This window comes from Onychomys torridus, chromosome 23 (assembly GCF_903995425.1).
Source record: "Onychomys torridus chromosome 23, mOncTor1.1, whole genome shotgun sequence".
NCBI lineage: Eukaryota > Metazoa > Chordata > Mammalia > Rodentia > Cricetidae > Onychomys > Onychomys torridus.
The window spans coordinates 58,820,409-58,846,491 of record NC_050465.1 but is presented as its reverse complement, the minus strand read 5'-3'; the positions used below and the strand labels follow the sequence as shown (position 1 = coordinate 58,846,491).

Below are 26,083 nucleotides of genomic sequence, written 5' to 3'. Positions count from 1 at the left end.
TTCAACAACAACAACCATACAATCATTTTCCTGGGACATGAGTGTCTGTGTCCTCTCTGACCAGTGACAACTCAGCTGATTTCTCATTCAATCCTCCACTCTCCTGCCCTTAGCTTAAGGTCTGAGAAAGAGGATTTGAGGAGTTCATAAGGCTTTAGCGTAAACAAGACTGGAGAATACTAGCTGATCTGCAAGATGCTTCATCTTTTTCTGTTGCTTTTTGTTTGTTCTATGTTCAAGACAGGGTCTCACTAAGTAGCCTAGATGTCTCAACTATATGTAGGGCAGGCTGGCCTGGAACTCAGAGATCCATCTGCCTCTGCCTCCCCAGTGCTGGGATTAAGGGCATGTGCCATTATGCCTGGCTTTTTAAAAATATATTTATTTATTTTAAGACACTTATATTTATGGACCCTGATATATGCCAAACTACTCAATGCCTCTGCATTTTACATGTGGTGCTCTATCTAGTGGACTGTCTCCTTCCCTGACCCACCCAAGTTGGCAAGTGGCATTTATCTATCTATCTATCTATCTATCTATCTATCTATCTATCTATCTATTTAGTTTTTCGAGACAGGGTTTCATTGTGTTGTACAACCCTGGCTGTCCTGAATCTCACTCTGTAGACCAGGCTGGCCTCGAACTCACAGAGATCGGCTGCCTCTGCCCCCTGAGTGCTGGGGTTACAGGCGTGCGCCACTATGACTTCAGTCCTCACAATTTCCTTGAGGACTCTCCATGCAGAGCTAATGGCATCTTCTTCAGTGGTGCCTCTGTGCCATGTATGAAGTTCGCATGAAGTTCTCACTTTCCCTACTTGGCTCTTTTTTTTTCAAGACAGGATTTCTGTATGTAGTCCTGGCTGTCCTGGAACTCACTCTGTAGACCAGGCTAGCCTCAGACTCAGAGGTCTGCCTGCCTCTGCCTCCTGGGTGCTGGGACTAAGTAAAAGCATGCGCCACTACAACTGGCCCCACTTGAGTATCTTTAGTCTCTTCAAGGTGGAGCCTCTTTTACTCCTGTGGCACATGGTGAGACGTCAATAACATTTGTTGTAGTAATATAATCCTAAGAAAGGCACTGAGAGAAACACAGGAAAAAACAGAAAAGACAAAAATCCAGAAGCCGGAGGAGATTACCATAAGGCTGTCCCTGCGAAATGTCTGCTCACAGTCATCTGATTGGGCCAACAGCTTTCCCAACAAGTCCAAAAAGAGGTTGGCAGCCTCCTGAAACACCTGCAGGCTGGAGAAGAATGAACCCATGGCATCTTCCCATCCTCCCATCTGGATATGGGTATGGCAAATGGGTCAGTTCTGGCAAGGTAGATCGTTGCCAAGGAACTCATCAGAACGTTCCTTCTTTTGACTCTGCTAACAGACACACCGGGAGTGGGGGTGGGGGCTGTGGAGAGGAGGAAGGAGCTCACATATACCATTCAAGCCCCTTCTCAGCTATTTTCACAGTTTGATCCTTCCACTGAAGCCCATCTGTGCTGGGTGATTGCTGGACTCATAGAATCTGACTGACATGCAGCAAAGCTGGAAGTGTCTCAAGGTCCTTATGAGGATCAACTAAACTCTGAAGCTGGTCAGCTCATCTCTAACCCCGTCACATGTCACCACTTCTCACTTGCTCCTCCTAATGAGGAGGGGAATTAATGAAGTAGAAACTGAAGCCACACTGGCCAGCAGGGCAGAAGCGTCTTTTCCCCCACCTGTCACCTGTCTGGCTCCTCTCCAGATTGAAGGCGCATGAAAAGTAGGCCTGAACCACAGCCACCAGGTCCCGTAAGAAGGCCCCATACCAAGGTTGCTGTGGAAAGGGACAGAAAGGGCTGTATGAGGAGTGGAGACCAGAGGCAGAAAAAGTAGCAACAAAGGCAAGCAGAGTGCCAAGTGGAAAGGGGCAGGGAAGGAGAAAGTCAAGAGTGTCAGGCGAAGGGTCGCAGACCATCTGGAGACGACATTTGACCTGAGCAGCATGTTGGTGGAAAACTATCCTTTTCAGTTTCTTATATTTACCTGAGTTTGATACTTAGCCGCAGAGGGCAGCATCCTGAGGGCTGCTTTAGTCTGCTTTACCATGCCCTCATCAACTGGGGTGTGTGTGTGTGTGTGTGTGTGTGTGTGTGTGTGAAGATGCAGGGGAGGGGAGCTGTTCTCCGGGCTCAGCCATTAAGGACCCAAAGCAGGGAAGTAGCAGTTTGGCCCCAGCCACATGGAGTCTTGATCCCAGCTCTCCCACTTATAATATGGCCTTCTGCAGTGACTGCAGGGGCTAATCTCCGAACTTCAGTGTGCTGCTTTGAAAACCAGGTGATAGAGCAGAACTCTTCAATATTGGGGAAAGACCCATCTTTTGAAACTCTGATTCTTATTTATTTATTTATTTATTTATTTATTTATTATTTATCCATTGTTTATTTGTTTGTTTGTTTGTTTGTTTGTTTATCTATCTATTATCAGCTTGATACCGTATAAATTCTTATCCTAATAGTGAAATGTTTCATTGAGGCTTGCCCAGTGATTGAATAAAACTAAAACTTACTATAAGCCACAGTCATCCTAGGGTCCCCCCTGCTAGGTAGCCTCCCTGGTTCTGTGGGTTGCAGTCTGATTGTTCTTTGCTTTATATCTAGAATCCACTTATGAGTGAGTACATACCATGTTTGTTCTTCTGGGTTTGAGGTGCCTCACTCAGGATGATTTTTTTTTCTAGTTCCATCCATTCGCCTACAAATTTCATGCTGTCATTGTTTTTCTCTGCTGGAAACTCTGATTTTTATTTTCTCTTAAAAAACCACATTAGGTACACTGGCTCAAACTTCCACATGCCAACAATAGGCTGGAGCTAAAAAGATGCCCCACTTAGGGTTGGGGTGTCTAACATACTCCCTACTACTTAGACAGCTGCATGGCTCCCTCGCCTTCTTCACTGACGGATACTACTTGTTTAGCCCCAGAAGGCATCAGAATTTGCAAGTGATGGTCTGGTAATTAGAAAAAGAAAGATCGAAAGGAAGAGGTAGTCAGGTCAAACAGACAGCCGCTCCCCCAAGAGAAGGCAAGGAAAAGGACCACCTCTTGTCTTCAGAGGCTGCTGGGCTGCTGGGTACCTGCTGGATACTGCCGCTCTCCTGGCTGTGTCTGAGGAGGCTGAGAGGCAGCCTGGGCAGTCCTGCCTCCTGGCAGAAGGAGTACAGGAGTACAGAGTCACTGCAGCTGGACAGGAGACTGCTCAGGACACGGAGTGCAGGAAGGAGGTGGGAAGCACCCTCTAGGACGCCTTTCAGGATCTGGGGGACACAAGAAAGAGACAGCAGTGGTATAATTACAGGTAAAGGAAGAAGAGTCACAAATACTGAATGGTGCCGGGCGGTGGTGGCACACGCTTTTAATCCCAGCACTTGGGAGGCAGAGGCAGGCGGCTCTCTATGAGTTCGAGGCCAGCCTGGTCTACAGAGCGAGTTCCAGGACAGGCACCAAAACTATACACAGAGAAACCTTGTCTCAGGAAAAAAAAAAAATACTGAATGGCTCCAAGGAGTTAGCAGAGCAAACCATATGTCTGCATTTCTTCCTGGAGTAGTGGAAAAGCCAGGGAAGAAGAACAGGAGAACTGCATCAGAGATGACTCTGGAAGGTCACCTGACATAGAACACCAGTGATCAAGGGGCAAGGGACCTCAAGACCTGCTGTCCTCTAGGCCCTTATCATTGTTGTCTGTTCCCTCCTATCAATAGCCTTTCTCCTTAAAGACAGCACACACACACACACACACACACACACACACACACACACACACACAGTGTTCTGAAAAATAAAAACAACAGATATGAAGCAATGGCATTTAACTCCAGAGAAACAAGACATCATTCAGCTCTAGATCAAGGGCTGCCAATATTTCACATGCCAAATTTAGCCCAACATGTATCTGTCTGTATGCACCTGCACTCCAAGGATAGTGCTATACTCTCAAATGGGTACTCTTCAAAACAATATCATCAGTACCAAATGTCTCATGGTCCTATGCTCTCAATTTGGGCAGTTACTCTCCCATTTCACAGTGTGTAGTGAAGAACCACTCATCTTAAAGACAGGGAACTGATGCCTCTGTATGGAAAAGGCCAATCAAAGAAACAGCTGGGGGTTGGGGATTTAGCTCAGTGGTAGAGTGCAAGCACAAGGCCCTGGGTTCGGTTCTCAGCGGGGGTGGGTGGTGTGGAGGGGAGTCAGTAGCTAGGTCTTTGTGAATTCTGATCAGGGATTCTTATCTCAGAAGCCAAAGCCTTTCTGTTTTCTGAGAGACGAGGCTGGGCTGGTGAGATGGCTCAGCGGGTACAGTGTTTACGACATAAACCTGATGATCTAAGTTTGATCAGAGCCCACTTAGAGGTGGACTAGAGAACCAACTCCACAAAGCTGCCTCTGACCTCTACTCATGCACCATAGCATGTGCCCCCGAATTCATTCTTTTTTTTCTTTTTAAAGTTTTATTTATTATGTATACAGTATTCTGCCTGCACATATCCCTGCAGGCCAGAAGAGGGCACCAGATCTCATTACAGATGGTTGGAAGCCACCATGTGGTTGCTGGGAATTGAACTCAGGACCTCTGGAAGAGCAGTCAGTACACTTAAACTCTGAGCCATCTCTCCAGTCCCCGACTTCATTCTTAACAACTGCTTAATTGTTTTTAAACAAAGGTTCTATTATGTTGCCCAGGCTGGTTTCAACCTCCTGGGTTTAAGAAACCACCTGCACCAGGTGTGGTCACGAACACATTTAATCAAAGCAGGGATAGATGCAGGGGCGAGAGTGTATGGGGGCGGGGGCAGGGGCAGGGGCAGAGGGATCTCTTGTGAATTCATGGCTAGCCTGGTAGAGAGACCCTGTCTCAAAAATGGGGGTGAGGGTGGGATGAAGAAAAAGAAAAGAAACCATCTGCCTAACCTCCCCAGTTAGAAAAAGAGACTTTAATCTGCTTTCTCACATTAGAAATGCTCCAATAGCAGGGTGCGGAGGCAAATACATTTAATCCCAGCACTTGGGAGGCAGAGGCAGGTGGATCTCTGTGAGTTCGAGGCCAGTCTGGTCTACAAGTCAAGTCTAGGACAGCCAGGGCTATACAGAGAAACCCTGTCTTGGAAAGAAATGCTCCAAAAGCAGGACAACTGTTAGGTCCAAAAAATAAGAGCAAGGTACCAATATAATTCAGTTAGAAAAGAAGAATTTTTTTCAAAAACACATGAAGAGATGAACTTACTTTATGATCTCTATAAACTAACTCAAAATGGGTCAGAGACCTTAATGTAAAAGCTAAAACTATGGAACATTTAGAAAATCTTTATGACCACACCATGGCCCACACCTTTGATCCCAGTACCCTGGAAGCAGAGGCAGGCAGATCTCTGAGTTCAAGGATAGCCTGGTCTACAGAGTGAGTTCCCAGACAGCCAGGGCTATACAGAGAAACCTTGTCTCAAAAAACAAAAACAAACAAACACACACACACACAAAATAGAAATTAAAATTTAAAAATAGAGCAACGAATGATGGTGAATACCTTTAACCCCAGCACCCAGGAGGCAAAGGCAGGTGGATCTCTGTGAATTCCAGCTTGGTCCATACAGTGAGGTCAAGGCTAGCCAATGCTTCACAGAGACCCTGTCTCAAAAACAACAACAACATCAACAACAACAAAACCTAAAGATGCACAAATGGACAATAAAGCAGATAGAAAAAGGTGTTCAACATTCATCACAGTTGGATTCAAATTAAACATTGAGGTGCTGGGTTTTTTAATTGTATTTATTTTTATTTTTATTTTTATTTTATGTGTATGAGTGTTTGCCTGCATATAAATCTGTGTATCACTTGCATGCCTGCCACCCTTGGAGGTCAGAAGAGGATGTCAGACTCCCTTGAACTGGAATTATAGATAGTTGTGAGCTGCTACATGGGTGCTGAGAATTGAACCCAGGCTCTCTGGAAGAAGAGCCAGTGCTCTTAACCACTGAGCCATCTCTCGAGCCCCAGGGTTCAAATTAAAATAATGATAAGCTACTACTCACACTTACTAAAATGGCTATAGTCGGGAGTCAGGCAATAATAAATGTCAGCAAGGGTGTGGAGACAGCATAACTCACACGCTGTCAGAAGGAATATAAGACTGTACAGTTACTTTGGAAGATAATTCAGCAGTTATATGACCCAGCAGCTCCACTACGAAGTACCTAGCCGAGAGAAATGAAAACACATCTACACATAGATTTGCTTGTGAAACCAAAAAAATAGCTAGCCATGGTATCACTTGCCTTTAATCCCAGTCCTCAGAAGGCAAGTACATCTCTCTATGAGTTCTAGGCCAGCCAGGGCTACACAGTGAGACCCAGCCTCAATAAGAAAAACGTATGGAAACAAATCAATGGCCATCAGGCGTGACTAAAATGTGATTTGTCATCAGCAGTATAAAGTGACAAGGTTGGGAGCAGCAAGATGGCTCAGTGAGTAGAGGTGTTTGCTGCCAAGCCTGGTGACTTGCATTCAATCCTGGTACACACATGGTAGGAGAGAGATCCAACTCCAGAAAACTGTCACCTGACCTCCATACCTGTGCCAAGGCACAAGTGCCCCTAAGTATTCACAAATAAGCAAATGTCACAAAGAATTTTTAAAAGAAATTGAAGAGGCTTGGGGTGGAATAGGGCTTGCCTAGCATATGCAGTCCCCTGAGATCATCTCAGCATCATAAAATAACTAACGAAATAAATAAGAATGAAGTACCGCTATGTACTATATCATGAATAAACTTCAAAGACAAGCCAGCTGTGGTAGTGCACAGCTTTAATCCCAGCACTAGGGAGGCAGAGGCAAGCAGATCTCTGGGAGTTCAAAGCCAGCTTGGTCTACATAGTGAGTTCCAGGACAGCCAGCACTACATAGTAAGACCCTGCCTGGAAAATAAATAAAATAAATAAATAAAAACTTAAACAAGAGAAAGTGACTGGAAAGATGACTGGCTTAGTTGGGGAGCGCTTACTGTACACAAATGAGGACCTGTATTCACATCCCCAGCATCCACATAAAAAACTGGGTGCAGCAACATGCCAATCAAATCAGAGGTGGAGAGAGAGAGACAAGAGGATTCCCAGGGCTTCCTGGGCTACTGGAACTGGGGAGCCCTAGCTTCAGTGACAGCTCCTATCTCAAAACAAATAATAAGTCGATGAGTGACAGAGGCCGATACCTAACATGGACCTCTGGCTCCCACATGCCCAGCCATACATGTGCACATACATTGACACATGAAACGTGTAGCAAAAACGAGGAAAGAAATATAAACATATGTCTGTAAGTTCCTAGGAGGGAGGAGCACTACTCTGGAGATGCACAGAAGGGTTTTAGGAAGAAGGAGCCTGACTTTTAATGCTAATTAAAATGTTGCCCCTGAAAAACAAGAACCAAAAACTCCAAAACTCAATCGTTTCATTAGATATCTGCAGTATAAAATACTGTATATTGTTGTAATTATATTTTAATTTTTTTCAACAAAAATTAGTGAACTATGGTTACTCTCACTTTATAAATACACAAGAGCCTCCATTTTTGCCTTCTGTCCCATCATGCCTACCGTATTCGCTATGAAAAAGTTCACTGATTCCAGTTCTAGACGGGTATTTTTTCCCTTCAGAAAGAGCAATCTGAGGCCTGCTCTGTGTTCTTCTAACCTTTTCCTTGAAATAACCGGAAAAGGACCGCCTCTCTGTCTCCTTATGGTGGTGACATCATCTCGGAAGCTGGTCCCAACCTCTTCTACCTTCTGCGGCGTGTTACCTGCTCGCCAGTCCCACGCAGCTGACTCTGGATGCGCTGGCAGAAGTCGGGGTTACACAGCAGAGTGAGGGGGGCCTTCAGCTGCACCGGCACAGGCTCGGCAGCCTCGAGGAGGCCCTGCCACTCATCATCACTGTCCGGCTCCTGGGAGTTTGCAGTGAAAGAGGTCAAGAGGAGTAAGTGCTGGGGTCACACCTTCAACCCCAGACGAGAAGAAGCTGAGTGCTTTACAGAGTAACAAGCAGCCAGTGGCTCCTCCGGCATAGGGGTGTATTGTCAGATACTGTCAAGAAAGACGCAAGGGGCGGTGTATAAGGGTCTTGAAAAGTCCTTGTGGAGCGCTGGGGTGTGAGCACGGGGTGTGTGTACACAGAGGTACCTAGAAAAGTTTCCAGCGCAGCATGGCTGATAACGACAAAAAAAGCCAGTTGGGAAGGGAATGATAAACCATGGTCTGTCCCTATTAAGAACTACTAGGAAGTCATTAAGTAGATCACAGAACTGAGGATGTACCTTGTATAGGACTTCTATCCAAAATGCACTGGCCGAATCTAATCATGAAAGAACAATTGGAGGAACACTGCAAACTAATTTGCTTGTATATGGTTCTGGCTGGGCAGACTTCAAGAGTTTTGTCCCAAAGATTCATGTTTAAAGTCCTAGTCCCAGCTTGGCAGCATCCAGAGATGCTGAGATCTTTTTTTTTTTTTTTTTTAAGATTTATTTATTTATTATGTATATAGCATTCTGTCTGCATGTACACCTGCAGACCAGAAGAGGGCGCCAGATCTCACTACAGATGGTTGTGAGCCACCATGTGGTTGCGGGAGAATTGAACTCAGGACCTCTGGAAGAACACCCAGTGCTCTTAACTGCTGAGTCATCTCTCCAACCCCCATGCTGAGTTCTTTAAGAGATGAAGCCTGACCTGGTGGTGGTGGCGCACACCTTTAATCTCAGCACTCCAGAGGCAGAGGCAGGCGGGTATCTGTGAGTTAGAGGCCAGCCTGGGCTACAGAGTGAGTTCCATGAAAGGCTCCAAAGCTACACAGAGAAACTCTGTCTCAAAAAAAAAAAAAAAAAAAAAGATGAAGCCTAGTGGAAGGTTCCTAGGGAAACTGGATACCACCTTGCAGGAGGCATTAGGCTCTCCCTTCACTTGCACCGTCTGCTGGATAGTAGTGACTGACTGGAAGGCAAGAGGCAAGCAGCATGCATTCTCCCACTGAGCCACATACCCAGACAGGAACAAAGTATTTTTCCTAGGACCCTGGTTAGGTTTCAAAAGCCTTTTTTTTTTTTGAGACAGGGTCTTATTACATAGCTCTGGTTGTCTTGGAACTCACTCTGTAGACCAAGCTGGCCTTGAACCACAAATATATATATATTTGCCTCTGCCTCCCAAATGCTGGGATTGAAGTCATGCACCACAGTGCTCAGCTTCAAAAAGATTATTATAAAACCTTGGGCCTTCCCCAGCCTCTCTGACTTCCTGGGTTGAGATGGAATCCTTCTTTCCATGGCCCCCTGCTGTGGGGAGACTATCAGCAATGATGTCCTCACCAGAGCTTGCTCTTTAATCTCTAAAACCGTGAGCTTCTTAGTCTAAGGAAAACACGTTTTAATATTTGCCTTATTCTATAGGTGTATGTATGTACACCTTTGCATATTCTGCTGTGGATATCGCTCTATGTAAATAAAGTTCTGATTGGCCAGTGGCCAGGCAGGAAGTATAGGCAGGACAAGAGAGAAGAGAATTCTGGGAGGTGGAAGGCTGGGTGCAGAGAGACACTGCCAGCCGCTGCCATGAGAAGCAACATGTAAAGACACTGGTAAGCCACAAGCCATGTGGCAAAGTATAGACTAACAGAAATGGGTTAATTTAAGATAGAAAAAGTAGATAACAAGAAGCCTGCCACGGCCACACAGTTTGTAAACAATGTAAGTTTCTGTGTGCTTGCTTGGTTGAATCTGAGCAACTGTGGAACTGGCGGGTAAGAGAGATTTGTCCTGACTCTGGGCCAGGCAGGAAAACTCTAGCTACAATATTCCTCATGGCAGCAGGAGCCAGAAGAAGGTATAAGATTCCCTGAAACTGGAATTACAGATGGTTCTAAGTCAACAGGTGGGCGCTGGGAACCAAATCCCAGTTCCCTTGCAAGAGCAGCTCCTGCTCTTAATTGCTGAGTCATCTCCCCGCTCCACCCCCTCAGAGGGGGGAGGGGACTTAAATAAAGTACGTCACTGGAGCAACTGGCAGAATACAGAGCATAATTAGATTACTCATCTACTTACTGTTGTTACAATAACAGTAGAGTATCGACGTGAAAGTTTTCTTTCTTTTCTTAATTTTTTAATATTTTTGTTTTTGATAAAGGGTTTCTCTACATAGTTCTGGTTGTCCTGGAACTCTCTATTCTATGTAGATTAAGTTCTGGCTGGCCTGGAACTCACAGAGATCCTCCTGCCTCTGCGGCCCAAGTGCTGGGATTAAAGGCGTGCGCCACAACTGGTTCAACATGAAATTTCTGACTATGATAGTGCAAGGGAATGACTTTATTTTTAGGAAATATGTTCCAAGTATTTTGAAGTAGAAGAACATGTCTGCAAATTACCTCAAACTGATGGAAAAAGACAATCTGTCCATCCATTCATGGAGACTCATACAGCACATGTCACAAAACTGTGACTGAATCTGGGTGCAGAAAGGACTATAGTTTGAATGTTTGTGTCCTCTCTGAACTATTTTGTGGTGGTCACTTATTTTCAAAGCAAGTGTTAGGAGGTGGAGCCTAATGGGAAGTTTTGGTGTGTGTGTGTGTGTGTGTGTGTGTGTGTGTGTGTGTGTGTGTGTGTATGTGTTTGAGACAGGATTTCTCTGTGTAACAGTCTTGGCACTTGCTTTGTAGACTAGGCTGGCCTTAAACTCAGGGATCTGCCTGCCTCTGCCTCCCAGAACAAGTGCTCATAACTACTGAGCTCACCTCTCCAGCCCCACGATTATTCAAGTTGAAATTATTTCAAATTTTCAAAATTAAAACTCTCAAAGAGACACAAAAGGTTGAGGAAGAAGTACATGCTCTGATATAGAAACAAGTCCTAAAATAGATCATATGGTAAAAGAAGCACAATGCAAGGCAATAAACAAGATAAATCCAATAATGCAGAAACAGCCAAACTGTACATACACACACACACACACACACACACACACACACACACACACACACAGGAAGTTAAGAAAGTCTGAAAGGAGACAGATTAGTAATGATATGCATCTCTGGAAGTGAGGTAAGGTTCAACAGAGACCTTCATTTTTATTTATGTTTTTTGTTGTTTTAGTGTTTGTTTGTTTGTTTGTTTAGATAAGGTTCTATCATGAAGCCCAGACTAGCTAGATACTCTTGGGCTCAAGAGATTCTCTTCCTTCAACCTCCCAAAAAACTGGAACTAGGCCAGGCGGTGGTGGCACACGCCTTTAATCCCAGCACTTGGGAGGCAGAGCCAGGCAGATCTCTGTGAGTTTGAGGCCAGCCTGGGCTACAGAGCGAGATCCAGGACAGGCACCAAAACTACACAGAGAAACCCTGTCTCAAAAAACAAAAAACAAAACAAAACAAAACAAAACAAAACAAAAAAACCAAAAAAACAAAACTGGAACTATAGGGAATGTGCTAACATCCACCTTAGAATCTCCAATTTTATCTGTGCATTCTAATTTTTGAGAATTACATGTTCATATACTATGTAATTAAAAATCTATAAACCTGTAACAAGCCATTTTTAACACAGGGGAGCTTGTATTACAGCTCATTCTGTTCTAGAAGAGCACTCATCTCATCTAGACCTAATGACCCACCTCGTTTTCTAGATCCATTGCCTCTGTGCTCTGCTGGCCCATCGTCTCTGGCCTCAGCTCCGAGAACACTCGCTCACACTCCAAGGCGATGTGGTTTTCCCTGATAAGCAAAGCTGGGAGTAAGATGAATGACTTCTGGACCTGTGAGGCTTAAGGTCCATTGCCTTGTACCTCCCTCCAGGCTCAGGAAAAGGCCTAGGAGAACCAGTCACACAAGAGCTTTGTTTGTTTGTTTGTTTTTTGTTTTTCAAGACAAGGTTTCTCTGTGTAGTTTTGGTGCCTTTTTTTTTTTCTTAAGGTTTATTTTATTTATTATGTGCACAAGCCAGAAGAGGGCACCAGGTCTCACTACCGATGTTATGAGCCACCATGTGGCTGCTGGGAATTGAACTCAGGACCTCGGAAGAACAACCAGTGCTTAACCACTGAGCCATTTCTCCAGCCCCCCTAGAGGGCATTTCTTTTGGGGGCCTATGGAATGTGGTCAGTTCAGTATATATTAACATCCACACACAGATTCTTGATCCCAGCTTGATCTAACTCTCAAGTAGACTTGATTTTATACCCATGACTTTCCATTCAAATAATCTTCCCTTTAGAACAGAAATGGTTCTTGTCATTTCAAAGTACAACTGAGACAGGAAGAGAAAAATTCTCAAGTTTCCTGATGGATCAAGAAATAATTAGAGGGCCTGGAGAGATGGTTCAGTGGTTAAGAGCACTGGCTACTCTTCCAGAGGGTCCAGGTTTGAGTTTCAGCACCCACACCGAGCTCACAGTTGTCTGTAACCCTAGTCCCAGGGAATCCAATGCCGTCTTTTGGCCTCTGAAGGCACTGTTCACACACGATACACAAACATGCAGGCAACACACCTATACATACAAAATAAAAATAAAGAAAAAAGTAAACCAGAAGAATTAGAACCTAAGAACCTAAGACTCAAACTCCTAAAGCCCCATCTGTGTTTCGGCAATGGCTAGTGACAGCCATTTCATGTTTACTTTGATTGTGGCCAGAGTTCTGCTGGTAACCGCCCCTCCCTGACACACACACACACACACACACACACATATGCGCGCGCACACACACACCACTTTACCCTTCTCACCGAGATGTAGGAGGCAGTTCGCCAGCCGCCCAGTCTTCCCAGTTGCTCTGCATTCCTGAGTCCAATATACTAGCCAAGAGGCTTGGTTCCTGAGGAGCAGCCTTTAGTCTAGGCATAGGGGCTGCGCTAGGTATCCCCTTGCCGGGCTTATCTTCTTGTTCAAGGCCAGGTCCTGCATTCTGGTCTTTCTGTGAGAGGTGGGTAGGAGACAAGAGAACTATTTGGGCAGTATGGAACCTATTCATATCTTTTTACTTTTTTTTTTTTTTTTAATTTTTTTATTTTTCAGAGCTTTGGATCGAACCCAGGGCCTTGTGCTTGCTAGGCAAGCACTCTACCACTGAGCTAAATCCCCAACCCCATCCTTTTACTTTTGAAGGTCACCTCTTTCTCCAGCTCCCTCAAGTCACTAGCCTGTTTATGCCATGTGTTTTCCTCTGACCCACACACCTTCTGCTTGGCTTCTTCAGCCATGCGTTTACAGGCCTGGCGCAGGATGCGAGACTGGTTACCCTTGGGTGCCAGCCGATGGGCCTGTTCATCCTTTAGGACCTGAAGTTCTGGAGGTAGACGGCTGGTAAACGGGGTACCCAAATCTGAGCCTGCTGGTTCAGTTATTACTGCAGAGAGGGGAGAGGAGAGGACGTGATTATTCCGGGGCTGTAGCCACCACGTCCACTTGGCCAGGGACAACTTCAGTGTCTCTAGATCCCTGTGGAAAGAGGCCATTCTGACAAACAAAAAGCAGGGGTGGTAAGACCTATAGGAGGAAAAAGTCCAAGCTGGGGAGGAAGGAGGTGTGTGGCATCCAGAGAGTGAGGAGGGAGTAAGACGGGAGGAGAGCCCTGGGGACCCCGGCGACTCACTGGTGACACGGCCAGCAATGAAGGGGTGATGCAGGAGGTCTGGCCAGGACAGACGCTGCCGCGGGTCCTTAGTGAGCAGCCCCTGCAGGAAGTTCTGTGAAGAGAAAGAAAACTTCATCAGCCCTTCCTGTCCTTCCCTCCGGGCTGTCCCGCAGCTCTCAACAGTGCAGGCAAGCCAACTCCTGCATCTGTTCTTACAGCCGATCAAACACACCCTCACTAACTCTTCCCTGGGATTCCAGGCAGACCACTGCCTTCATCTAAGGCGCCATGGCTGCTATTCACGGACATTCCATAACTCAGAAGGAAAAACAAATCTCCGTGTCACCAACTCAGAAGAGCAGGGAGAAAAATCTGGAAGAGGGGTGTCACTTTCGCAGCCACCTTCAGAAAGGAAACATTCACAGTCGTGGGCTGTGTGTGGATGGGTATGGACTGATGCATCCACGGTTAAACACAACACAAGTTCATGGATGTGTTTGGGAACACTCAAAAACAGAAAAATTTCAGTCAATTTTCAGATGGGGGAGGGACAGAAAGGGCATATCTGTTAAGAAGAAATCCTTAATTAGGCCTGAAACAAGAACAGAAAGTAGGTACTGGAGAGATAGCTCAGGGGGCAAGGACACTTCCAAAGGACATGAGTTTGGTTCCCAGCACCCATATCAAGCAGCTCACAACTGCCTGTAACTCTAGCTCCAGGAGATCTGATGCCTCTAGCCTTCAAGGGAACTTGAACTAACACATACACACTTAAATAAATCTTTTAAGAAAGAATAATTTTTAAAAATCTAAATAAATAAACCCATACAGAAGTTACTAATAGGCTATGAACACTGTTCTAAAATGTGGTGACTTGTATAAATGTAGCTGTTGCTGAAGGCTTCTGCAAACCTACCTAAGGAAGAAGGAATATTCTAGGTATATTAAAAGCTCATTTAAAGCTCCTTTATTTAACTTTTTTTGAGAATTATTTGAGTACCCCCAACTATGTAAGTTAGGGAAAAAGGTGTCCCCTTTCATCTTTGGTAAGCCAAAGGAAACCTGTAATGAGATTTGATTCTGGGAGAAGACTGTATTTGAATTCCATTGAGGCCAACCTTGCCCAAGATAAGAAATGTGTACAACGGGCTGGAGAGATAGCTCAGAGGTTAAGAGCGCTGCTTGCTCTTCCAAAGGTCCTGAGTTCAATTCCCAGCAACCACATGGTGGCTCCCAACCATCTGTAATGAGATCTGGTGCCCTCTTCTGGCCTGTGGGGATATGTGCAGACAGAACATTGTATACATAATAAATAAATAAATCTTTAAAAAAAGAAAGAAAGAAAGAAAGAAATTCATACAACAAACTCCTCTTCTCCCCCACCAACCTGCTGGGACATAGCTAAAATGAGTAGGTACCACTTCCTGTCACCCACCCCTAATCACCACCCATTCTAATAACTGAAGAGCATTGAAAACAGTGTGGGGAGCAGCTAGATCACATCCAACACTGTCTCTGATGGGGACCAGAAGAACTAGGGGAATGTAAAAGCCCAGTAGCTCTTTCCTCCTGTTGCCTTGAAATTACTTCCTGCTTTGATAAAGCATAGGCTGCCGGCATAGATTTGAAAAAGGGGCAGAAACAGAGGAAGGCAGGTTTCTGACATAAAAGTTATCCCCCTTTACCTCCTATTACCTTGAAGCAGGAGCTGATGCTGGAGGGCCAGCGCACAGGGTCCTTGAGAATGAGGTTGACCAGTTGAAAGATGCTGGTTGTGTAGAAAGGAGGCGTGCCTACAGCCAGCTCATACAGGATGCAGCCTACAGACCAGAGGTCTGCTGTGTGGTCATATGGTCGCTCCTCCACCAGCTCTGGAGACATATAGAGTGGTGTGCCTTTGATGGACGTCAGCACCATGGTGTTAGTGCTCATAGCTCGGGCAAATCTGTAGAGGTGACAGGAGAGCAATGACAAAGATCTTCTTGACCTAGTCACAACTAGAAATGACATCTGAAGATAGGGGCTGATGTCATGGTTCAGTGGTAAAGGCAAGTGACATCATGCCTGATGCCCTGAGTTCTAACCCCAGGACTCACACGGTAGAAGGAGGGAACTGACTCCTGCAAGTTGTTCTCTGACCTCTACACATGCCATGACATATGTGTGCCCACATCTCCACATGCACAATAAATAAACATCATAAAAATATTTTTAAGGGGCTGGAGATGGATGGCTCAGAGGTTAAGTGGCACCAGATGTCCTGAGTTCAATTCCCAGCAACCACATGGTTGCTCACAACCATCTGTAATGAGATCTGGTGCCCTCTTCTGTGTCCATAATAAATAAATAAATACATCTTTAAAAAATATTTTTAAAAAGAAAATTAAACCTGGTCATTCACTATCTGTTAGCTTATGGGATAACTTGAACCAAAGCAGATATAGTACCTTTGACCAGTTCCAAAGGCCCAGCCAGAGGCCCATCTCGAGCTCTGGCTCTAACGTGAGGCTTTGGGCAGTCTAGGACTCCCTGAAGGAGGAAGAGCATAGATGGAAGCTCGGGAACCCTACCCAAAGTCACAAAGTTTGATGCCGCCGCCTTTGGCAAGAAGAATGTTCTGAGGTTTCATGTCTCGGTGGAGGATTCGGTGGGAATGCAGGTAGTACAGAGCTGACACCAACTGGGCCGCAATGGCCTGAACCTAGGGCCAGACAAGTGCAAGGTCAGAGGAAGGAGCCAGCTGATGAGACAGACTTCCGCACTGAGGCTGACTAACTTGACTTTCTGTTCTTCCCCTCTCTTCCAGGGCCTCACATTACACTATACCCTCCCTGATTCTTGTTCTCCTTAATTCACCCTTGTATTTGTTCAAGGAAAAATCTACTGTATCTCTCTTATTGGCCTCATCACCACAAACAAAAGATTCTGCTTCCCAGAGTCATCATCTGTAAGGTGACAATAATATCACACCTACCTCCCAGGGCTATTGTACAGATTAATGGAGCTAAAGCATGTAAAGCAATGTTAAGAATGGTACCTGGAGCCTGGGCAGGTGGTGGTGGCGCACGCCTTTAATCCCAGCACTCGGGAGGCAGAGCCAGACAGATCTCTGTGAGTTCGAGGCCAGCCTGGGCTACAGAGTGAGTTCCAGGAAAGGTGCAAAGCTACACAGAGAAACCCTGCCTCAAAAAAACAAAAACAAAAACAAACAAACAAACAAAATGTAAAGGTGGAGAAAAATTGAAGAAGACACTGAACCTAATCTCTGGCCTCTACACGCATGCACATGTATAAGCACAAGAACCTACACATACCTGCACATACACAAATATGCCCTCATATATACATTACACAGAGACACACACACATACACACAAATGAACTCTTGACGCCCTCAGCTTGCAGTCCTAGCTCTTTACCTAGAAAGAGATTCAAAGTATAGGAACATTTGAGTCAGGAAGCATACCTGGTCTTCGGGAAGTTTTCCATCATCTTCCAGAATCTGAAAGAGTTCTCCTTCAGCATAATCTGTTACCACCACCACCTGCGAGGAGAAGGCAGTATGACATGGACGGGACAGCCATGCACTCTGTAGCTGGGAAATGTCGGGGGCCCTTGGGCTTGGAAAGAGGCAACCCAGCACCATCCAAACATACCTCTTTGTCAGTCTCAAAGCTGTCAAGCATATGCACAATGTTGGGATGCCACAGACCCCGCATGATTTCAATCTCTCGTTGCAGATTCCTCAGCTCTTTCTCTGAGCGCCCCAGTTTGGGGATGAACTTCAAGGCCACCACCTGTCAGGAGTAAAGTAAAGAATCAAGGCCTATCCACACCATGGAGAAGTGCAAAGAAACTCTCAGACCAGCTGTGCAGCTTGGGAGAGGCTCAGACTCGGTGAGCTGCCTGAAAGAGACCTTCTCCATTCTGTCGAGCTGCTTATAAGTAGTGCAGTGTGCTCCCTGTAAGTAGTGCAGTGTGCTCCCTGTAAGTAGTGCAGTGCGCTCCCTGTAAGTAGTGCAGTGCGCTCCCTGTAAGTAGTGCAGTGTGCTCCTTGAAGGTAGCACAGTGTGCTCCCTGTAAGTAGCGAAGTATGCTCCCTGTAAGTAGTGAAGTATGCTCCCTGTAAGTAGTGCAATGTGCTCCTTGTAAGTAGTGCAGTGTGCTCCTTGTAAGTAGTGCAGTGTGCTCCCTGTAAGTAGTGCAGTGTGCTCCTTGTAAGTAGTGCAGTGTGCTCCCTGTAAGTAGTGCAGTGTGCTCCTTGTAAGTAGTGCAGTGTGCTCTAGCTTTCCTGAGCTCTCACATGCTGGGGTAGGCTTTGGGGATTCAGTTGTCTTTGAGTCATTTCTGCTCCTGTAAGTAACCCCTCACTTACACTCCTTTCAGTAACCCCAGTAAAACTTGCTAGTTCCTCTCTCTCTCTCTCTCTCTCTCTCTCTCTCTCTCTCTCTCTCACACACACACACACACACACACACACACACACACACACACACACACACTGAAGCTATTCCAAGCTTTATCTTAGAGCTCTACAGTTCAAGATTTTATACTGCTTGACCAACTCTTAGTATGCATACTAACATATGCTAACCTCCCACCTTGACTTTCCCCCAGGGTTTACTCTATGGATTTACTCTGGCTTTGTCAACCCATCATCAGGGGGAAACAGTTACTGCCAACAGATCCCTCTGATGGATTCTGGGAGAGGTCTTCTGACATAAGCAGAGGACTCAAGGTGAGAGTTAGGGAACAGAGTAGGAAATGTGAAGTTGGAAGAACAGATTTCAAGGGGTTTATCTTAAGTACAACAAAGAATACTGACAGCTTCTGTCATTAGACATTGTACTAAGTAATTAAGTGTGAAACACATTTAATCCTCAGATCCCATCAATCATCCTCCACTGTACAGTTTGGGGAAACTGAAGCATGGAATAGTTAGGCAGTTTGTTCCTAGTTCTACAGCTGGGATCCGACTCCAAGTAAACAAATTTCAGAGCCTACATATGCTAGGAAGTATGCTGGAGTCAGGGGCCTAGAAATACACACTGTGCAACCTTTCTGTCCCAAGTCTCTGCTGGAGTAGGGGCACTGGATCCCACCCAAAAGTTTTTCTTGGTTCACTACCTGAGCACTGTATTTTTTTCGGCCCTTATACACTCTGCCAAAAGAGCCTTCTCCAATCATCTCCAAAACGTGGTACTTTTCCATGGCAAGGGTTTCAGGGTCTCTCAGAGGGTAGGAATAAGATGGTGGCAACGAGCTGTAGATCCAGGAACAGCTCCACACATCTGGGAGGCTTAGCTTGGAACATGGGAGAAAGATACACGTTATCAGCCATGCCTTTCCCAACTTTTCACAATAACATAGACCTCAAAAACATGATCACGATGGAAAGATGACCAGAGCTTGGAAACAGAACGTCTCAAGCCTCCCACTCAGGCTAGGTGCCCACAGCACACAGTGTCCCCTTTCCTCTCCACCAGCGATGCTCACATGCTCCTTCTATAGCTCCCAAGTTCCTGACACCGTCAGCTCGCCCAGCACCGCTGCTCTTGACTCCCGTTGCGAGCCGAGGTCTCCCAACTCTCCCCCAACCTAGATGCTCCAAGCTTCTCAGGCCGAGGGCTGGTGGCCCGGGCTTCTAGCTTACTTTTCTCCTCTATTCTTCCTTGCCGCTCTCTTTGGTTTCCCACGCTTACCAGTTTTACTGCCTGGAACTGGCCAGAAGTTTAAAGGACAAAGCTCTCAGAGATGTGTGACAGACACATTGGCACTTTCTAGGGCACTTCTGTCGCTTGGCTATCAGGCCCCACAAAGGACCCAGAGTCTTCAGTTGCCTAGAAACCGCACCAGCTTTCTTTACCCCGCCCCGCCCTACTTTTCCGTCTCTAACTTCCCAAAGGCATTTCCGGTTCCGGCTAAGAGCCGGAGAAGACATGGCGGCGTCTGCGTCGACAGCTGCTGCTGAAGAGGACTGGTAACTTTGGGTCATAGGTTTTGGCTGGCTGCCTGGATCTGGTGCTGGGAACTAGGAGCAGCTTCCTATCGTCCGAACCGCGGGCTTGAGGGGTGGATCAGGGGGCGAGAGCTGGCAGAGACCCTGACATCCTTTCCTAGGCGAGCTACTGGACCGGGAACGGAGGGTGGAGGGACGCTGATCGGAGAAGGGACTGGGTCTGCGCCGGCCTGGCCAGTTGGGCCCACGCCTTATCTATCCAGTTGTCCCCTCCTACGGCCCTACCCCTCCCACTTCTCCCTGATGTGACTTTCGGGAGCCTGGAGGGTGGCTGCTCATCACACCTCCCGCCTCTCGGAACGGACGTATCCCTCCTCGTACCTCTCGTGCCCCTAGGATCCTGCCCTTTGGTGCAGTCCATTTCTGCCTTTGCTTTCCTCAACCTTCCGAATGAATCCCCGACAGCGCTAGTAACTACTGTCAGAAAAGCCTTACTCCCCACAGAAGCCCTCCTGCTCTCTCGAGCATTCTTAAGAAGAGACCAAAGGCCTTTAAGGACTTTGGGTTTTAAAGATCAAGATGTGCTCACTTCGTATTTAATTAGCTGGATGTGATGCTGACCAGACCAGCTAGCTCCTGTGAGTTGGTGCCAGCTGTAATTTAAAAAGAAAAAAGAAAAAAGTGGGCGTGGCATTACCTCATAGAGTAGTTGGGAGGATCACTGTGGATTTGTAACATACTTAAAAGCCTGCTTTTCATTAATTGCTGAAGTATAAGACCTCAAGAGACAAAATAGCCCAATGGACGTCTGTCCGACTTCAGGACTTACACTCTTAGGGCTAGGATAGTCTAGTACCCAACCTTCTGTCACGTAAGACCTTACCACTCACTCTCTCAGTCTGTATCTGACATCCAAGACCCAGGTCACCTAAGGTGGGCAAAATACCGAAGGATGTCTTAACGGAGGCTGGACCTCAGTGTTACATTGGTTCAGGAACCCAGCCAGCAGCTTCCTTTATAAAGCCATGCAGACTAGTGCTCTTTGCTGTTAGGAGGAATGTCTGAGGTTATAAAGGACACCTGAGCCATGAGAGAGTATCAGTGGTCCCAGTAATCTATGCCAGCCAGAATGTCCTTTTTACCTGTGACATAATAAGCTTTATATATTGAGGTTCTACATAAGGCTTCCAAAGAATGCTAAAAATAGTAGTAACCACCACTGATAAAGCTCACACTGGGGGTGCTCCCTCTTGGTACAGGTTTCTATGTCACCTGGGCAGAGCTGTGGACTCAGTCACTCATCTTCAGTGTCACTAGAACTGTTTCTATGTCTCAGTGTGTGTCCTCTGATGTATAAAAGGACCAGGAACCCCGTACTAGACACCCAGCACGTGTGTACTTACAGTCCTCAGATTATGCCCTTCTCTTTTTCCTTTTAAGTGGGGGGTGAGGGGGAGATCACTTAGACGAGATACTATGTCTCAGACACTTGGGCAGTTTATAGAAACAAATCATTTTTAAGTCTCACAGTAGCCCTAGTGAGTGTGTTGTATTATCTCTAGGGTAGTAGACAATGTAACTCAGGCTTCCAAAAATAAGTGACCTGACCACATAGCTGGTAAGTAGTTTGTGCCTACTATTAGCTACAAGGCTTGTGGCTCTTCTAATGCAGTATAGCTTTTAGATTACCTAAACCTGTTCATCTTGGTATATCCTTTTAAGGATGCCTAGACTGATTGGTGCTAGCAAGGTTACTGGCCGTGCCAGGGTACAGGGAACTATGCTGAATGGTAGTATAGGTAGACAGGAGTGATATTGGTGACCTTGTTAGTAATGAATGGATACCATATATGTAGGTCGGAGAGGAGCCATTCAAGGATAACCAGTTATAGAAACCTGAGCAGGAGTCAGGGCCTGCCTCTGCCTGGGCCTATTTCTCCTTGTGTTAAGCCTTGCCTAGTTGTCTCAGCTTTCTGGGAATCTGTTTTCTCAGGTTGGCAGAGGTGAGCTCTAAAATGCTAGTTCTCATTCTTTCTACCTGGCCAACTGGCCACCTAAACATTTCCCTATTTTACAGGCTAATTTGGCAAGAGAGTGTATTGAGGCAGATTGCTTTTTTTAAGTCAGTCTCCATCAGCCTTGGCGGACTTCAGCAGGGAGAGCTGTAGTGGTGACTCAGTCTCCCCCTTCCTCTCCAGGGTCCTTCCCTCTGAAGTTGAAGTGTTAGAGTCTATTTATCTGGATGAGCTACAGGTGATGAAGGGAAATGACCGGTACGTATTCAGGCAGGGGTGGGCAGGAGTCTTAGCAATGAGATGGTTCTGCACAGAATCTGGGCTCAGGATGTTAGGAGCCTTGACTCAGAGGTGACCCTTGTCATAGAAACACTGTTCCTTTCATCCTCCCCCTGAAGAGAAACAAGTCCCACATGCGTTCCTCTGCCTGCTTTACTCTCTCACCCCTCCTCCCTAGCTTTCCAGCCCCTGCCCAGTCACATCCTGCGTCTTCACTTCATCCACCTGCAGATCTTCACCATGGGAGATCTTTATCACTCTGCACCCTGCCACCGCAGAGGTCCAAGATTCACAGTTTGTCTGCTTTACTCTGGTGCTTCGGGTCCCAGGAAAGGTGAGGCTTCTGCACAAATATAAAGGGAGGAAGAGGAGAGGCCCCAGAGTGGATCGCTTTCATGACCTTTTGTTGCTTTTTCTGCACCAGTATCCCCATGAGGTGCCACAGATCTCCATCCGTAACCCCCGGGGGCTTTCAGATGAGCAGATCCACAAGTAAGTTGGGCTAGTTGGAACAGGGAAAACTCAGAATTCAGCCCTGCCTGCTGAAGGAAGTTTTAATATTGGTTTCATTTTTCCCCAGGATCTCACAGACACTGGGCCATTTGGCCAAGGAGGGGCTAGGCACAGCCATGCTCTATGAACTCATTGAGGTAAAGTGTGATGGCCTGGGAAAATGTCCTTCCTTTCAGGCTAGAGCATCCTGTAAGTCAGTACATTTAGTCCTGTTTGCCTAAGGCCTCAGTTAGGTTAGAAAGATCACTCCCATGCTTCAAAAGGAACTCCAAAATGTAGTTGAGTAGCTTCCCCAAATTGTCAGTCCCAACATCTTGATGAAAAAGTACTTTTCCTCTTTTGTTTTATTGTGGCTTTGTCATCCATTTATTTGTAGAGTCCGGGTCTTGCTCTGGGCCATTCTCTGCTTTGGCCTCCTATATACTGGAATTCTAGGCGTGTGCCACCATATAGCAACATTTCCTCTTCAGCTTACATTTATTTTTCTGTTCTGTACTGTTCCATTCTTTTCTTTCTATTTTTGTTTGTTTCTTACTATTTATTATTAGTCTTAGTTAGGGTTTCTATTACTGTGTGTGATCAAACACGGTGACCAATAGCAACTTGAGGAGGACCAGCCCATGACTAAGGGAAGTCAGAGGAGGAACCTAGAGGCAGGAAGGAGCCATGAAGAGGTGCTGCTCACTGGCTTGTTCCTCCGGACTTGCTCGGCCAGCTTTTTTATAGCACCCAGGACCAACAGCACAGGCACCCCTACAATGGGCTGAACCCTCTCCATCAATCACTAATTAAGAAAATGCTCACAGGCTTGCCTTCAGTCCTGGCTTATGGAGGTATTTTCTCAATTGTGGTTCCGTCTTAGGTGATTCTAGTTAACCATGATAGGTCACTGTGTAGCTCTGGCTGTCCTGAAACTCAGAGATCCGTCTGCCCCTGCCTCCCAAGTGCTGGGATTGAAGGAAGGCATGCATTCCCACATCTTGCCTTCTTGTGTGTGTGTGTGTGGGGGGGGATGATTAGGGGGTGGGTTGGGAGGGGAAGGCTAGAGGGGGTGGGAGGAGGGATGAGGGGGATCTTTGATTAGTATGTAAAATGAATGAAGAAATTTTCTTAATTAAAAAAAAAAAAAAGAATGTATAAACACTATGTAGGTAACAAGTTGGCTTGGTGGATGTCACACCCAGCCAGTCACTTCTGGAAGAAGTACATGGGATGTGTTCCCAGTCTCCTGCCTCCACAGTTCAGTAGCATCTTCTCTCCTTTCAGAAAGGGAAGGAAATTCTCACAGACAACAACATCCCCCATGGTCAGTGTGTCATTTGCCTCTATGGTTTCCAGGTGGGTTTCCCAGCGGGGACCTGGGCTGAGCTTGGGCAGACGGGGAAGGGCTGGTGAGTCACTGATACAGGACTCTGCACGTCTGTCTCCCCACAGGAAAAGGAGGCCTTTACCAAAACACCGTGTTACCATTACTTCCACTGCCACTGCCTTGCTCGATACATCCAGCACATGGAACAAGAACTGAAGACACAGGGACAGGAGCGACAGCATGCTGTCACCAAACAGGTAGACATGGCCGGCCAGACCCACTCACTCACCCACAACCCTTAGACCTTCACATCCATCGCCATCCCTCCATTCTTGTGGCTTTTCATCATTTAGTTGTGGATACCTCTGCGATGAAGTCTCACCCTATCCAGAGAGAAAGGCATCCTGTGTACTGACATATTGCATGCAGCTCTGCAACATTTCCAGACCTTTCCTTAGGCAGCCCCTTCCTCCTCTGTCCCTCCTCATTGCGTGTGCCCTTTAATCCCAGCCCTCCAGAGACTGGGCTGGCTGGCTGACAGGGAGCAGGATGTGATTTCTCCTCTTGTTTTAGAAGGCAGTCGGTGTGCAGTGTCCTGTGTGCAGGGAGCCCCTTGTGTATGATCTTGCCTCGCTGAAAGCAGCCCCTGAACCCCAACAACCCATGGTAAGGGATTTCCTTCTGGTCTAAGCCAGGAATAGTGGCATTCTCTAAGGAAAGAGAAATGGCATCTTGTCTCTGCTGAATTCTCTGGAATTGGGTTTGACTTGCTTAAGACTACTCTGCAAAGCCACAGCCCCCACCAGGAGCCTAAGACTTCAGAAGCCCAAAACCAAGAACTCAGATTGGGAATGTGGCTCATTTGGGAGTACACTTGCCTAGCACACACAGGGCCCTAGGTTTGATCCCCAGCACTGCATTAGAAAACCTGGTACTGGTACAGTGGTGCACTCACGTAACCCCACACTCAGAAAGCAGAGGCAGGAGGATAAGCAGTTCGAGGTCATGTCTGGCCTTATGGTGAGTTTGAGGCCAGTCTGGGCTCTATGAAATTCTTGTCTAAAACAAAACAAGAAAATAGGGCCCTTGTGCAGCTGTCCTCGGACAATCCTGGAAGAGTTAGGGTTCAGGTCATCTGCCCTCTCATTTGGGTTTCTCCTCCTGCCATTCTGCTTCCTTTCCTCCAAGGAGCTGTACCGACCCAGTGCAGAGAGCTTGCGCCAACAGGAAGAGCTCAAGCGGCTGTATCAGAGGCAGCAGGAGAAGGGTGGCATCATCGACCTTGAGGCTGAACGGAACCGGTACTTCATTAGCCTTCAGCAGGTGAGGGAAGGGAAGGGGTCCCCCCTTGGCTTCGGTGCCTCCGGTGTTCTTAGGAACACCATGGCCCCAGTTGCCTGAAGTTGCAGCTTGATAATGGCTGCCTGGTAGTGGAGAGGGGTCTTGAGTGCTGCATTGCCTCTCTTCTTCCTAGCCTCCTGCTGCTCTGGAGCCTGAGTCAGTTGTGGATGTCTCCAGAGGACCCCAACCACCTAATGCCCTTTCTGCAGAACAATCTACTTCCCTAGCTGCCCAATCAACTGTGCCAACTCCTCTACCCATGGCTGCCCAGTATGTGTATGAGAAGATTCCAGGGGCTGGGCCAAATCAGCAGAGGCTGGGTGAGACCCAGAAATCCATGCTCAACCCTCCACGATCTGGTCGTGGCTCCTGGCGACAGTATGATCGGAGGCACCCAAAAGGAGGGGAGTGCTGTGCCCCAAAAGGTACCAGTGACATCCAAGAACTGCCACCTCCTGAGAAGCCTGTGGACTTAAAGCCAGAACCCCATAACAAAGGGCTTGCCAGTCTCCCTCAGGAGAAGGGGCCTGGTAGCTGGCAGGGCCCCACATCTCGCAGGACTCGTGACTGTGCTCGCTGGGAACGTTCCAAAAGCCGTACACCAGGTTCTTCCTACTCCCACCTACCTCGGGGCCAGGGGGCATACCGGTCTGGTTCTCGCAGGGAGCCACTGGGCTTGGAATCCGAGGAAGGTTCCTAGCAGTACTGTGGGGGGACAGGGAATTGGGGGTGGGAGGGAGGCAATAAAGAGATTTGGCCTTCTTTGCTTAACAGCATCTAGCTTGTGTGGTATGGCTCTTTTTCTTTTTCCTTTTTCTTTTTGGAGCTGAGGATCGAACCCAGGGCCTTGCACTTGCTAGGCAAGTGCTCTACCACTGAGCTAAATCCCCAACCCCTCTTTTTCTTTTATTTATTTTTTATGTCCATTGGTGTTTTGCCTACATGTATGTCTGTGTGAGGGTGTCAGATCCTCTGGAGCCAGAGTTACTGACAGGTTCGAACTGGGTATG

General features: G+C 46.8%; 2 protein-coding genes across 4 annotated transcripts in view; one reads left to right on the top strand and one right to left on the bottom strand.

The window, feature by feature from the left end:
* The window catches only part of Stk36 (serine/threonine kinase 36), a 31,214-nt gene extending 11,721 nt beyond the window's left edge, over window positions 1-19,493 (bottom strand). The window contains exons 1-14 of one of the 2 annotated variants that reach the window (XM_036173585.1): window positions 19,360-19,493; window positions 18,785-18,961; window positions 17,314-17,454; window positions 17,124-17,201; window positions 16,228-16,358; window positions 15,353-15,602; window positions 13,676-13,769; window positions 13,260-13,429; window positions 12,810-12,997; window positions 11,701-11,800; window positions 7,842-7,985; window positions 3,122-3,301; window positions 1,721-1,818; window positions 1,143-1,248 (exon numbers count right to left, since the gene is read on the bottom strand). In XM_036173585.1, the coding sequence (XP_036029478.1) occupies window positions 1,143-1,248; window positions 1,721-1,818; window positions 3,122-3,301; window positions 7,842-7,985; window positions 11,701-11,800; window positions 12,810-12,997; window positions 13,260-13,429; window positions 13,676-13,769; window positions 15,353-15,602; window positions 16,228-16,358; window positions 17,124-17,201; window positions 17,314-17,454; window positions 18,785-18,868 (1,764 nt within the window). In that variant the 5' untranslated portion in view covers window positions 18,869-18,961; window positions 19,360-19,493. The remainder of the gene's footprint in view (window positions 1-1,142; window positions 1,249-1,720; window positions 1,819-3,121; window positions 3,302-7,841; window positions 7,986-11,700; window positions 11,801-12,809; window positions 12,998-13,259; window positions 13,430-13,675; window positions 13,770-15,352; window positions 15,603-16,227; window positions 16,359-17,123; window positions 17,202-17,313; window positions 17,455-18,784; window positions 18,962-19,359) is intronic. The other variant, XM_036173586.1, reaches the window with a different exon arrangement.
* Window positions 19,494-19,581: 88 nt separating this feature from the next.
* On the top strand, window positions 19,582-25,796 carry Rnf25 (ring finger protein 25). Of its 2 annotated transcripts, none has more exons than XM_036173730.1 (10): window positions 19,582-19,637; window positions 21,815-21,889; window positions 22,142-22,244; window positions 22,335-22,402; window positions 22,491-22,560; window positions 23,690-23,761; window positions 23,858-23,989; window positions 24,309-24,398; window positions 24,921-25,055; window positions 25,207-25,796. In XM_036173730.1, exons 1-10 carry the CDS (start codon window positions 19,597-19,599, stop codon window positions 25,771-25,773), a joined length of 1,353 nt encoding a protein of 450 aa, XP_036029623.1. In that variant the 5' UTR covers window positions 19,582-19,596; the 3' UTR covers window positions 25,774-25,796. The 2 variants fall into 2 exon arrangements, with proteins under 2 accessions (XP_036029623.1, XP_036029621.1); XM_036173728.1 differs by having other exon boundaries at window positions 24,306-24,398.
* Window positions 25,797-26,083: the final 287 nt, after the last annotated feature.